This window comes from Sander lucioperca, chromosome 2, assembly GCF_008315115.2.
Source record: "Sander lucioperca isolate FBNREF2018 chromosome 2, SLUC_FBN_1.2, whole genome shotgun sequence".
NCBI lineage: Eukaryota > Metazoa > Chordata > Actinopteri > Perciformes > Percidae > Sander > Sander lucioperca.
In genome coordinates, this window is record NC_050174.1 from 47,660,027 (window position 1) to 47,675,295 (window position 15,269).

General features: G+C 39.2%; 1 protein-coding gene across 2 annotated transcripts; it reads left to right on the plus strand.

Moving 5' to 3' along the window:
* Positions 1-200: 200 nt before the first annotated feature.
* Positions 201-14,372, plus strand: LOC116056640 (serine/threonine-protein phosphatase 2A catalytic subunit beta isoform). Of its 2 annotated transcripts, XM_031308864.2 has the most exons (8): positions 204-643; positions 2,147-2,185; positions 4,528-4,698; positions 7,748-7,921; positions 8,266-8,355; positions 8,613-8,774; positions 10,672-10,790; positions 13,643-14,372. In XM_031308864.2, exons 1-8 carry the CDS (start codon positions 542-544, stop codon positions 13,713-13,715), a joined length of 930 nt encoding a protein of 309 aa, XP_031164724.1. In that variant the 5' UTR covers positions 204-541; the 3' UTR covers positions 13,716-14,372. The 2 variants fall into 2 exon arrangements, 1 of the variants encoding a protein (XP_031164724.1); XR_004896751.1 differs by lacking the exons at positions 10,672-10,790; positions 13,643-14,372 and adding an exon at positions 9,664-10,297 and having other exon boundaries at positions 201-643; positions 8,613-8,938.
* The last annotated feature ends 897 nt before the right edge of the window (positions 14,373-15,269 follow it).

The following is a 15,269-nucleotide window of genomic DNA, read 5'->3' on the forward strand; positions in this document are numbered from 1 at the left end:
CCTTTGTTTTTTTTTCTTTTTCTTTTCTTGTTCTGTTAATCTAATGCTCCACATTCCAATCCGGTGGCTATAATGGCCTATAAAATGGTTTGCTTAACGCCATTAAAACCCATAGTTAAAACCCAAAGAAGTTTACTGTTTTGTCCACGCGGTGTCGCTAGTGCGCTCACTCTGCGCGCTGCTGAAATGCCCGGATGTTATTGTAGCTAGCTCTTTTAGCAAATCGGCTAGTCGCTGCGACGCCGCTGCTTCTCGCCGCTACGGTCTGTCGCATCGGGGACATTCGACCCTTTTGACACCCCCGGCCAATATAATCTGTTTTTTAACGCTGGTAACTTGACGTCGGTCATTTATCATGATAGAAGTTGACTGAATGGCTCGTTATTTTTAGGTCTTATCGTTGATTTTCCAACCGATTTGGCGGGACTAGATCGGGTTAACAATACGACGAGCTAAAGGCTAAAGCAGCTAGCTTTGATACTCAGGCCAGTTTTTTTTCAGGTAGCTAACACAGCTAGCTCAGCGAGCTACCGCGGCTGTCATGGAAGACAAATCTTTTACTAAAGATTTAGACCAATGGATCGAACAGCTAAATGAGTGTAAGCAGCTCTCGGAAAACCAAGTCAGGACACTCTGCGAGAAGGTAAGTTAGTTGTATTATGTCTCAGTCGGCCTCGCTTTCAATGTGGCCTACATTGCGAAATGGGCTCCGGCTAATTTCTGGAATGAAGTCACAGCAAGGCGGTTATTTTCGCCCTGTTTTCGACCAGTCATCCTAAGATTGCCAATGTTTCACAGCTCTTTAGCAGCTAAATAATTTGATTAAAACACGATATTGTCGCTATGTATACTGCCCAACCCAACACAAGTGTTCTAATATGGGCCGTTTCCTGGTAGCCGTACTCACAGGTCAGGCAGGCAGGCCTAAAATTTGCATCTTTACATCATTACCAGCAAATAAACGGAGCCCATTTTACTGCCTGTTTAATAACATGACAGCATTTTGCCCACAGATCAGGACTCGGCTAATGTTCAATTTTGGAAGTTGTATTCTCTCATTTTATATCGAAAGTGAAAGTGCATTAATAAGGGTACATGTTATGATTTGCACCGCGCCCTGTCTTTATCGATCAACCGGTTCATTGCATAAAGCTGACAGACGTCACTTCAGGCTTGTTGCACCGCAAAGATAGATAACTCGTCCGGTAGCTTTTATGCATCAGCGACCTTACTTATATTATCAAAACACATTATATAACATTAGGTGTAAATCACAATACCGAGAAGCTGCAGGTTATCTCCTGTATGTGTAGAACAATTATTTTAGTTCCTTGTGGAAGTTTAATAAAAGGAAGGTAAAGACTCAAAACCTTACTGTAGTTTTTTTTTTTTTAGGGTGAACAATCCAATGTAGGTGAATTGGGGGGGTTAAAGTAAGGGATGTACACTATAATCAAGGTACTAGCTCATGTAACAGGCCTGCAAACACTTTCAATATTCAATAACAAGTCTAAAAAAATAAAGCTCATCCCAAGTTAGCAGAGAGCAAAATGATGTCCTCAAACTGCTGTATTCATAGATTAATTGATATCTTGCACTCTGTTGGATGGTAAACTTTGACCACCAGCTCTTATTAAGCTTTGACTTGTGTCTTAAGATTATTGGCTGTTGACTGTTAATGCAGTAATAACTGCAGAAATACCACTAAAAGAACTGTTGCGATTATTCAATTAGTCGTTCAGCAGACAAAAAATAGCACTAGCACATCACGTCGAATGTGAGGATTTTCTGTATTTCTTTTTTATATCATACATTTAATATCTTACGTCACCTTGGAATCTTTCTCTTATTTATAGACTAAACAAGTGATAAAAAATAAGCAGCCATGGTTAAATAATCCGACCCTACACAGAAACCTAGTAGAACAGAAACAAACCTGAACGTTTCCTCTTAACAACAGTTTAGCGATTTCAGTATGTTGTTGAGACTAAACGTGGATGCATATGACATGAGTTACTGTTTGTCTATCTGAAGAGTTTTTTTTTTTTTTTTTTTATCCTTCTGTCTGCTCGCATGATCACATTTAAGTAAAATGTCTTTAAAAAGGGCACCAATTAAATAATCTGTGTTTTTGTTTCTTGTCCAGGCCAAGGAGATTCTGACCAAGGAGTCCAACGTTCAGGAGGTGAGATTTACTGATTGATTTCCAGTACGACATGTATGAAAAAAGTATATGTCAGTTACTTCACATGTAAAATAACTTGCATTAACTGCAATAATTGAATTTCAGAATTTGTCCGGCCAGTCAAACCGTCTCAATCTCCAGTTTGAAGACATGCTTCAGTAATAGCCATTGGTCCATATCATAAGTTAAAGTCCTTGCAGAGTAGACTTTTAATCAATTAATTTGTTACATAAATGTAATCAGTACATCATTTGATAAGGGAAATGTGTAAGTTCCAGTTTGTGCTGATGAACCACAGAAGCAAAATTAGTTTTATCTTTATCTTTACTTTATATGATAACATGCAGTAAACGTCACCAGGAATTGGTATAAGTGTATTAAATCAGTGGTTCCTCACCTTTTTTGGCCTGTGACCACTTACAAGAAAACTGTCAACTTGCATCCCAAAATTTAACGAAAGATTAGGTCAGTGTGCAGACACTTAGAAACAAATCAAAAAAATCTTTAAAACAACAAACGGAGCCGCATCAAACAGGACAACAGACTGTTCATCCTTCACAGGAAGGTGTCCGAACTGCATCAGGGAACTAAAATAAAACCGTTTTAGAACTTTTGTGCAGGAAGTCACATTAATCTCCTGTACAGCACAAATAAACACACGCATACAAGTGAAGATGAGAGCTGTTCCTAAATGAGATTTACACCCTCTGATTAAACCAACGCGTATTTATGCAGCTTTAGCAGTGAATAGAAGTTCTTGTATGACTAAAGTTTGTCTATTTATAATGGATGTCTTTTATAATATTTAAGGGAAAAAACAAATGCTATCTGGATGCTGACTCTGTGTTGTTCCCTCTGGCGTGTTTGGAGCAGAATGTGACTGAGCCTATGAACAATATCACACCTTGTTTACACTGTAAACCATGTCTTTGCCAAGCTCCAGGTTCTGACACACTATCCTTTTTTAGAAACAAAAATCTCCCAGCAAACGTATAAAAACTGAAATATTAAGCATATCCTTTAATAAACAACAACTCAATGTATAAGTTAATGAGCAAAGATTAGGTCTTAAAAAGCATAACTTTATGTAGCATGACAAATGTACTAATGTTCAAGTGTGAACGTTAATTCTTAGCATTAAATGGTAGTTTGACCAATACCTCAAGTCTTCCAGAGCTTTTCAGTCAAGTGGACTTTTAAGTAAGTTTTATTTTAATAAAAAAAAAAAGTAAGAAAAATGATAGAATTTACATAAAACATTTAGCCTTTAAAGGGGTGATTATATAGGGTATTTTACACTGTTCCTTAAGGTCTCCTAATAGGGTATGTAACATTGGTTGGGCTGAAAATTGCCCGAATGCCATTTTATTAGGCCCTTAACTACCCTGTGAATATGGCTCTATTTGGAACAAGAGCTTTTCTTCCAAATATGGTATGCTCATGAATATTTAGATGAGCTGCGCGCTGATTGGTTTGAGCGAACCCCATAGAAACACATTGGAGACGAGACAGCAGGTCTCATATTTCAGACACTATTATATGTTGTTTGTCTGCTATTTCGTTATTAAATTCACTTCTGAGACTTTTTTAAGCAAGAAATCAACTATATAAAGCTCAAATATGGGGCGTTTTACGAAAATTGATGGCTAATTGCAAATTTGGTAAGACATGTCAGACTTTAGCTAGGAGCTCCACGCAGTCTGACGAGAAAGCGGCAACCTCTATACCCAGTGAAAGTCACCGTTTCCCTGGGTACTGGACTACTGGAATACTCGGGGCTCCGTGGAGCTGGCTGGCTGACAGCTGCCGGCATAACTAGAGTAGCTATATTTACAGTTTGAATTTCGTCATGGCACTTATATAACATCTATCCCAAGGTCTTATAAAGCTAACAATTGCGCCCGATTTCAATTTAATGCATTTTTTGTGAATTTCAGAGGAATTCTAAGAGGAGGCTAGCTAGCTCTCATTGATAGAGGCTGGATGGAGCTCTATCAATCGAATCAAAATCGGTTTTGCATTCAATCACCCCTTTAAAACATTGACCTACTTGGCATATCTGCGGTCTTTTACATTGCTGCTGAAATATAGTATCTGTGATGTTATCAGTGGATAACATTGATATGCCAATACTCATGGCAAGGATTTAATCAGATGTTTAATATAAAAAGCTGAAGCTGCAGAAGAAATGGGGAAAGTAGAAAACTAATTGAAAACCTAAAGCATCATCTCAAAATGAAATATTGTCATTTGATAAGTGTTTTATTAATCTGTGCAGGGAAAATGTAATCGTTGTTTCATTACTGTTAAACTTGGCCGGGACCGTTCACCTGTGTCCTCAGGTGCGATGCCCCGTGACGGTTTGTGGCGACGTCCACGGTCAGTTCCACGACCTGATGGAGCTGTTTAAGATCGGAGGCAAGTCTCCCGACACCAACTACCTGTTCATGGGAGACTACGTCGACAGAGGCTACTACTCTGTGGAGACGGTCACTCTGCTCGTCACGCTAAAGGTAAACACTGTCGCTGTGCTCTCGGTTTGGTTCATAATAATCTCAGGATATCTGCAGATGTCGTAAGTCTTAGTGTTCAGCTACCCCCAAAAAGGCCTTTAAAAAGTTATACATTTCATTCACAAAGGTCTCTGCCGGCTATAGACAGTAATGTTAGTTATAATTTTTCTTGTGTGTGGTTGGAGGCTGTCAGGAGATGTTGTACACCTATAAAGTCAAAGTAGGCTTGTTATGACACCTTTAGACCAGGGGTCCGTTTCAGGAAGGAGGTTTAACAAACTCTGAGTCTAACCCTGATGTCTGAGTTGATTTACCCTGAGATGGAAAACTGAGTTTTCGGTTCCAGAACAGCTGATTTGAGTTGGTTCAATCAACTCCGAGTATGTTCACGCACGTGCACCACCACAATAAAAAGGCAGTATGAATAGAGCAATGATACTACGATTCACCATGGTAACAACCACAAACAAACGGGTCGGCGGAAATACTCATGCGCACAAACGAGTTTGAACATGTATTTCGTTAAAAAAGCAAGGCAGCGGCTGCTGCTGCAACAGAGAGAGAATTGGTGTGGGAGAAAATTGCTGCTCGAGTCAATGCGTAAGCATTAACTGTATTAATTTCATATTTAATCACAGTTGACTTATAATATTACTGGTGAAAATTGGAATTGTATTACACCTATAATTTCATTTGGGTGCAATCCTGCTGGCGAAAAAGTAAGATACTACTATATCCCATTCTGAGGCTGCAGCACCATGATCATTAACAGAACTATAATTCATAATCATTTCTTTTTTTTTAATGGCTCTCACTGGTTTGTGTCCAGGGAACAACTACAAAAAAAAACGTTTCGGAGCGAGTCATACTTTTCTGACGGCTACAGTGGCTTTACTATTACAGTATGATCCGCATCACCAGTAAAGAAAAATGCCGTTTGCAAAAAACGTAATGCGACACAAAGAATCTGCTGAGATGTTAAAGCATGTCCACGATGGTGGATGTTGGTGATATGAGGACAGGTAAGGTATCTACATATCTGATGGACTGTGAAAAAATGTGGAAATGAAAATACATTTAGTCGGGACTCAATATCATCTCCCAACGTAAACTCTCTGTGAAGTAATACAGCTTTTTCATCAACGGAATCGTCGAGAAAAGGACATGACATGTTTGAGAAAAAAATGTTTTATAATCTGCCTAACAATAAGTTGTATTTATTAAGTTTTTATGGATGCAGATAACAAACTGCATTAAAATGCGCCTGATACAGACTGAATGAATGAATGAGGAAATGAGAGAGAAGAAACCTCGAGTTTCTTGCCTGGTTTCCCAACCAGGTTAGGTTCACAGACTCAGTTACCATAGTAACTGACTCTGAGGTTAAGTTACCTCTCTTTCTGAAACGGAAAACCCAGAGTTTCCCTCATCTCAGGGTTAACAAACTCAGAGTTTTCACTAAAACTGCTTTCTCAAACGGACCCCTGCAGCAAACATCGTCACTGCTGTTAGTTACAGCAGATGGGAAGCTTTTCCTCTCAGAAGTCAAGATTTTAGTTAAAAGTATACAATTAATAATTATTGTCTGCCGCTTATCTGTGCCCAGGTCACGTTAATTGGTTTTATTTTATTACCATTGATTATTGTTGTATGCTGCTGAGAAGAACTGATACATGTATGTGATATAAATGGCAATAAATGTATGTGCTTTAGGGCTGGGCGATGTGACAATATATATCTGTATAACAGACCGTTGCTAAGAATTACAGACCGCTGCCATTGATGGAGGTTTGATCATATACGCTGGAGGACCATTTTTATATTAATAACCTTTTTAAATCAATGTTTGTGCTCATACGGAGCTCATACGGCTGATAAGCGGATCCTGAGGGGGGAGAGAGAGAGCGTGAAGCGCTAACAGAGTTAATGGCTAAATGCTGCTGAATTTACGCGAAACTCGGGCAGTGTGAACGCACTATTACCTGCTTGGATGAACACACCACTTGCAGGGCTGTTATTGGTCTTCACTTGGAATTTTAAAACGATAAAAACATGGTTTCTGTTCACAAAATGTCAGAGTTCCCTCTATTTATCTGCCAATTCAATTTCTAAAATAAAGTTGAAAAGTACAGCATGCATTATTAAGTTTTAGGTGTCCTTTTATCAACTTACCACTCCCGCATTGACCTCATCTGATTCTCTGGAGGTTTCCCGATTTAAAGATCAATCTGAGCTCTATATTTAAAGTCTTAACTCTGCGAGGCTACATGCCTGCTGACATGACATCGTTTCTTGTAACAAATCTAATAAGCGGAGGACTGAACCTGTTGGCCTGCCTGCATCAATGCATCTAAAAATAACCTCCACTTACTCTGAACTGGTTTTGCTTAAACAAAAGTGAACAAACTAAATTACGTATTATATCAGAGAATAGGTGGCAGATAATTACAACAGGGCTACAACTAACCTTTCTGCTGACTATTATCTCGATTAATCGTTTGCTCTACAAAATGTCAGAAATTAACAAAACTGCCCATCCCAAATTCCCAAATCCAAGGTGACCTCTTCAAATGTCCTTGTTTTGTTGGACCAACAGTCCAAAACTCAGTTCAGTTTACTATCCCCTAAGACAAAGAAAAGTAAAGTCTTTATATTTCAGAAAGCAGAACTTGTGAATATTTGGCATTTTTGATTGAAGAACGATTAATCGGTAATAAACAGTTATTTATCGTCTGATCGATTTTATTGACTTATCGCTATAGCTCTAAATGAAAACAATTTCCGGTTACAGCCCTATAGTTACTAAATTAGTGATCTTTTATTTCTGTGTGAGCAACATCTGGCCTAGCCCACTATTTTACAAATTCATCTTTCAGTAATACATGTGCAAAAAACAAAAGACTAGAAAAACACAAAGTACCTTTTATATATATATATATATATATATATTTTTTTTTTTTTTGTTTGTTTTTTTCAGTTAACAGATTTAAACATATTCTGTAACTCAGTTTTTTTTTTTTTTTTTTTTTTTAACTGTTCTGTCTTTCAGGTTCGTTTCCAGGAGCGAATCACCATCCTGCGAGGGAACCACGAGTCGCGGCAGATCACGCAGGTCTACGGCTTCTACGATGAGTGCCTGAGGAAGTATGGCAACGCCAACGTCTGGAAGTACTTCACAGACCTTTTCGACTACCTGCCACTCACCGCGCTGGTGGACGGACAGGTAGGAGGATTAGGATCCCCCCTCCCCCATCTTTTTGCCAGTAGCAGTGAAACAGCGTGGGCTTTTTGTGTTGTGATGTACATCCTCTGATGTGGGATGTTACATCATGCTTTAACAGCAAGTAGTCACTGTCGAAGGGAGAAAGCTGTTGTTTCTTAGTGTTTAAATATGTGTATGTGATAAATATGTGATAGAGAGAAGTGGTGTCTTTTCGTTGTTTTACGTTCAGGTTGTGTCAAGTAAAATCTTCCAGGCCGTGATTGTAAAGCTGCAGACGCCCTCTCATGTTTTAATAGTGCAGAGTACCTTCAATCAGCGTCATTTCTTTCTGGTTTTTATTTCAGATCTTCTGTCTCCACGGAGGTTTGTCTCCCTCCATAGACACTCTGGATCACATACGCGCTCTGGACCGTCTGCAAGAAGTCCCACATGAGGTACACACACATCGAAATGCTGAAACACTGAATTTCGATTCAAATAGTGCATTTGTTGGTGACTAATTTCAGCGTCAGATTAATCCATATTTGGTGCGTATTTGGGGAAGCAGAACATTGTATGTGGGATTTAGTCTAAATAAGCCAGTGTTTGTGTGTTCATGGTAATACGTGTATGGCTCAGACAAAATATGATTTGCTGCACTGAAATAATAATAATAATAATAATAAGTGATTTTGTTTTCCCTCCGTCTCAGGGCCCGATGTGTGACCTGCTGTGGTCGGACCCTGATGATCGTGGTGGGTGGGGCATCTCTCCCCGAGGTGCCGGCTACACCTTCGGACAGGACATCTCTGAAACCTTCAACCACGCCAACGGCCTCACTCTGGTGTCCCGCGCCCATCAGCTGGTCATGGAGGTAACACACACGCGCTAGTGCTGTTGGAACGAACTTCAGGATTTGAATATAATTCGATAATGTTAGCTGCCCTTTAGCTGTCAGTGTCCGCTTCGACTTCATATATTAACTAGTAGCTGTATTCTCATTAACGGGACAATCTGCAAGAAACAGGTTGCTAATAAATTCAATTTTATTTATAGTATCAAATCATAACAAGAGTTATCTCGAGACACTTTACAGATAGAGTAGGTCTAGACCACACTCTGTAGTTTACGAAGCCCCAACTATTACAGTGGTTGCCTCAAGAGCAAGCATTAGCAGTAGCTATTGCGACAGTGGCAAGGAAAAACTCCCTTTTTTTTTTGTTAGGAAGAAACCTCGGACAGACCCAGACTCTTGGTAGGCGGTGTCTGACGGCACCGGTTGGGGGTGTGGTGAATGGTGGCAATAATAGTCATAATAAAGATAGTGAAACAGTGACCACAATGGTAGTCGTAGTAGTTCATGTCATAGTAGGGCACAGCAGGGCATTATGGGGTGTAGTGTGGCACAGCAGCCTGGGTGGACGCGGTTGGACGCAGCAGGACGCAGTCGGACACTGCGGGGAATCGCAGAGCGTAGCAGGGTGTAGTAGGTCCATAGCGTCAGCTGCACCCAGGACCCCGGTGTAGGTGCCACCCAATTCCAAGGCGATGTTCTGGGTGAAGAAGAAGCATAGGGACTCCGGGGAGTAAACTCCCCAGAGCTAGGTTAGTAACAAGCATTTCTGGGACTAAGATGCACACAAAAGGAGACAAGTGAAAAGAGAGAAGAGGGAGCAGCTCATTGTGTCTTTGGAAGGAAGGAACTTCCGACCGCAGTCTAGAGTTATAATAGCATAACTAAGAGAGGCAGGCTAAAGTAATAAACCACTAAAAGATAGTGCCGTTTGGCAAAGCTATCAATGCTGTTAGCATGGTGGCTAACACTAACGTTACTCCGTTTATACATGTCGTTCGTTGCTTTCAAATATTCCGTCAGTGTGCTAACCGAGCACTGTTATCCTCAACAACAGATCCGCTTCACTACACTTGTTAGATAATGTTTCATTACAGGGTTCTGTGTTGATTTGGGTTTGTCGCTGTGTGCCCGTGATGTTTATTTTTTAGTTTTATAGTTTATTGTTCGTATGTTAAATGTCAAAAAGCTCCAAAGTGATGTCCTTAAACTGCTTGTTTATCTGTCCAAAAGTCCAAAACCACAAAATATTTACTTTACTATCTTTTTTATGTGATAAAACGAGCAGCAAATCTTTGTGTAAAAAAAAAAAAAAAAAACTAGAACCAGAAAATGTTTGGCCTTTTTGCTTGAAAAATTTAAGTTGACACACGCATGCTCCCCCACAAGTGGACTGAAGAACCCTAAAAACCCTCACGTTTCCGTGACAACCTAATATAATGAAGTTGTAATGGTGCAGTGCTTCTCCAGTTCCTGTTTCTGTACCAGTTTTACTCCCACTGGTTTGGTGTGAGAGTCTGTTCACCTGACACACACTTTGTGTTTTTAAAAAAAAAAAAAAAAGGGCAAATACAGGCTGTATTCAAAACTGCCTACTGCAAGATACTGAATAGTATGCTCGGCAAGGTATGGCCAGATTCCGGTTTGGAAAGTGAACATGGTTATGACTGAGCTCTTTGCATGGTGGGACATAGTAGGCGAGGTAGACTGTTCCAATGCATACTTGAGATTTTTTTGAATAAGTACGACATCCAGGTATTTTTGGCATACTGCAGATTTGGCTTTTGTTTGCATTGTACATGCAACATTTTAGCCAAATTGGTACATATTGCTAGTATAGTAGGCTGTTTCAAATACCGCCACAGTCATACAAGAGGATCCTTTACCGGTCTAACAACACATTTTATTGTACCTTCAGGGCTACAACTGGGGCCATGATAAGAATGTGGTGACCATCTTTAGTGCTCCAAACTACTGCTACCGCTGTGGAAACCAGGCAGCCATCATGGAACTGGACGACACTCTGAAATACTCTTTGTAAGTATAAGGACTTCATGTTTACCTCATTTTCTGGTAGGGCTGAGAGATGGACTGAATTTATTTTTAAAATTTGATTTATTCTTTCACGACCTGTAACATTTCTACCTAATGTATTACAATGTGCACCAATGAGATTAGCGTAGATGATCTCTGGCTACATTAGCTGTCGTGCAGCCTGCGAGTATCTGCTACTTAAACTAAGTGAAGCGTCTTGTACTGACCCTCCGTAGCTTTGTGGAATAACCTGTATTTTTCAAAGATGGCTATATAAGTGATGCAGTTCCTTTTATTGTTCTCGCTCAACTGCACATGTAGGCCTAAAATTGTGTTTGAAACATTTGCAGGATGAAAAATAGACCAAAACTGTAAAATCAGAATCAGGTTTATTGCTACAGTAGGTTTTCACATATAAGGAATTTACCTTGGTATTTTGGTCCATACCAATAAACATAATAAAAGATGATAAAAATAAACAAGTCAATGTGGCCGGGTTGGCTCAGTGGGTAGAGCAGGTGCACATATACTGAGAGGTTTATTCCTCGACGCAGAGGTCTGGGGTTCGAATCTGACCTATGACAATTTCCTGCATGTCTTCCCCCTCTCTCCCCTTTCTCACCTAGCTGTGCTATCAAAATGAAGGCGGAAAAAGCCCCAAAAAAATAATAATAAACAAGTTAAGAATGTTAAATATAAAATAGAAATATGTAAAATAAATGTTTATTATACCATGGTCTGGGTGAATACTCGATTCTGATTGGCTGCAGGGTGTCCATAAAAAGTGTTATAGGACACCTACTAAAGGAGTGCTAATGCTGCGGCCGACGGTAACATTACACATCGCAGCTCAAATTGTTCGTGTGTTTATATATTGTTTTGGGGACAGTGACACGGCTGGATAGCTAGCTTTTCTTGATGTTCAACATACTGTCAAATTATTTGTACTGATTGCCAACTGTAAACAATGTTATTGACTTTGGATCTTGCTAGCATAGCGTTAGCTTTCTGGCTCGGGGCTGAGCTGAAGGGTTCTACGAGCTGAGCGGACTATAAATATCTCCCGTTGCTATGGGTGGCAAGTCGTATCTAAGGTCCGTTCTATTCCCTGGAGCAGGGAATAACGTTGGCATTGCATAAGAATCTTATGGGATGGGAATGATTGTTCCAGGTATTAGTCAAACCCACAGGCATAGCCAGGGAAACAGTTATTGTTATCTAACTTTAGATTTCGATTGTAAAACATATTAAAATATGAATTCATGTTTTTTTTTTTATTATTATTTGGCAAGTGACCATGATTTAAGCATGTTAATGCCCTTCGAGGTGTCCATTGTGAGGTGTCAATTAACTTGATGAGCTGCGCATCGGACGGTTCACGCCTCGCCGTAGTCCATTAATACCTGACAATGGACACCTCGTCGGTCATTAACCCTTACATAATGGCCAGCTGTACAGTGTTTAAAACAAAAATATTGACTAAGGAGTGCAAATTGTTCCCAACATGAAAGAAAAAATTGCTCTATTGTCAGGTATTCAGCAGAAATGATCCTTGCTGTCCTCTGTTCATTGCAGACTCGGGTTAAATAAAAAGATTGGGGGCTTTAAAACACCTCCCATGACACACAAGCCAATTTTTTTGTTTGTGAAACCTGGCAAAGAGACCTCAGAGAGAAAGATGGCTAGCAAAGCTCTTTGAAGTCTTCATGGTTACTATGGTATTATGGTAAACTAAACACATGACTAACAGAGATGTTAGTTATGGTTAAAGTCACATGATATCCACTCCTGTCTGTCACAAGGTTAAATACATGTGGCTGGATGTAAAAGGGAAAGTAAGCAGATTCTAAGTGCTCTCATCTGTTCACTTCAATGTTTACTTCAAACAAAACTAGTTATTGCATAAAGGAGTAATTGACAAAAACTAACATTCACCTTTTTAGATTAGAAGGATGTAAAGTGGGAATATTTTAAATTACATTTCACAAAAATTAAACAACGTCCCCCAAATTAATCAAATCATGCCGCCCCGTCGACCCTACATGTTGTAAGTCTCCACATTAGGGATGTGCATCTCTGGTCTGAGGCATGTCGATGCATTGCCAACAATCTGATACATTCAGCATACATATGCAGCAACTACGGATATGAGTCACCCCCATTTTACAGATTAATGTATAATTGTTTATTAGGGTTGGGTATTGTTTGTTTTTCTTCCCGATACCGGTGCTAAAGCGATACTTTTAAAACTGTACCTAAACCAATCATTTTTTTTAAATATTAAAAAAAAAAAGAAAAGAAAAAAAGACCACAAAATAACAGTCGGCGACATTAAAGAACGGCTTGTTTATTGCTAAGGCCAAACGGTCAAAATTAAATGATTTCTTGATGTAATAACATTAACTTATTACAATAACACATTTTATCAGTAAATTGCTTAGACTAAAACAACCACTACTAGGGTATTTTAATAATTTGAATGCACCACGAGGCTTACCAGTTTCAAGTGAACGCACCGTCTGCGCAGCAGCTGCAGGCTGTTGTACGTCCCGTGGAATCCCCTACAGTGAAATACAGTCACACTTTACCCCGTTTAGGTTTCAGCATTTTAACTGTGTTTAAACCATGTTACGTTGCCAAGTGTAGTGTTAAGTAGCGTCTGTTAATGCTTCGGAGCATCAGAGAGAAGCGCAGGCATTTCAGTGGCACTGAAATGAGGCACCGAAATCCACGTTGCTATTCGGTCCGATAGATACGGGTCGATTAGGCACCGGTGCCATATTAGCAACGGGTTTCGGTACCCAACCCTATTGTTTATTGATGTCGTCAATAACGAACCTTTTCTGTCTCCACAGTCTTCAGTTTGACCCCGCCCCCCGCCGCGGGGAGCCCCACGTGACCAGACGCACTCCCGACTACTTCCTGTGAATGTCCAAAGTCATCCCTGTCAATCATCTACAAACCTCCACCCACCTAACCCCCACCTCCTCATTTTGGATGGAAAGAAGATATTAATAAAATAATACTGTACCAGGGAGAATAGAAACAAACAATTGGCTGATGAACCAAGATTTTAACAAAAAGAGAGAAACCTAAAGAACGGCCCCCTCTACAGTCTTGTTTTCAATATGCTGTCATTAATGCTGTGCTTCTGGGGAAAAACTATGATGATCTGTTTTCTTTTGTTTTGTTTATTACATGTTTGAAAACGAGATAATAAAACTACCAACGTGGACCAAATGTGCCATATTCTGATCCTTTTTACAACATGTACGCGCAATGTTTCTTTCGTTTTTTCTTTCTGTTTTTTTGTTTGTTTTTTAGACCAGCACTATAACCCTACCTACCTGACAACGTCACCACCATACCACACTTCTTCTTCATTGCATATGTGCTTTTTTTCTGTTGCAAGAATAATTTTAAAAAAGGAGGGAAAAAAAAGGAGAAAAAAAATTGCTTAAAGTAGTACAGCTGTCAGTTTTAGCTGTCCAGGCTGCAGCCGGTGGTCATCTCAGCAAGTATATTACTGTAATTTGAATAAAGACAACAGACGTATGAAATAAAAATGTCCTATTGACAAACTACTGCACCGTGTCAGTGTCTTTTTATTTAGCTATATTAATACTTTTATATACCTTTTTAAAGAGACTTAGTAACTCAAGTACTGTATTTTTGTAGCCCCGTCCACAACATTTGAGGTTGGGAAGTTCTTCATATTCTGACTAGAATCTGATGACGTCAGGCTAGTATTTTTGCAATGGTAATTTTGAGGTACTTATTACTGGAGTATTTTCTTTTCATGCCACCATCTACTTCTATTCCACTACATTTATCTGACCACTTTAGTTACTTCACAAATTAAGCATTTTACACAACCTATAAAGAGTTCAGTAAAATCTGCCTGGTTATAAATTTAACTCCATTTTATACAAGTACAGCTGAAACCATTAGTTCATTAGTCGACTGACAGAAAGTTAATGTGAAACTATTTTGATGGTCTTTTTTCATGTATAAACATTAATAATGTTGAGGTTTAAAATGTTGGTTGGACAAAACAAACATTGTGAAGGTGTCACTTTAGGCTCTGGGCAATTGTGACGCCATTTCTCACTATTTTAACAAACCAATGAATTAATGAAGAAAATAATCAGCCGATTAATCCATAATAAAAATAATCATTAGTTAATAGTTCTTAATGAGCTCCATCTTAACCAACTACAACAGTGAAATCCTGCTTTTACATTAATGCATGAGTAATCTAATGATATAATAGAATAACAGTCAAAAGGAATTTTTTAGAGATACTTTAACTACGTTTTCATGATTATGCTTACACACTTTTACTAAAGGAACTTTTTCAATGCAGGACTTTTACTGGAGCAGAGTATTTTTAGTGTGTATTAGTACTTCTACTTACGTAACGTATCTGAATACTTCAATACACTTATAATTTTGCTGGGCTTTGGTCGATACTGTAGTTAC

Excerpts from the sequence above, each read along its gene's own strand:
- LOC116056640 (XM_031308864.2), top strand. The coding sequence starts at position 542 with ATGGAAGACAAATCTTTTACTAAAGATTTAGACCAATGGATCGAACAG. Across the intron at positions 644-2,146 it reads TCAGGACACTCTGCGAGAAG|GCCAAGGAGATTCTGACCAA; the intron begins GTAAGTTAGTTG and ends TTTCTTGTCCAG. Across the intron at positions 2,186-4,527 it reads AGGAGTCCAACGTTCAGGAG|GTGCGATGCCCCGTGACGGT; the intron begins GTGAGATTTACT and ends CTGTGTCCTCAG.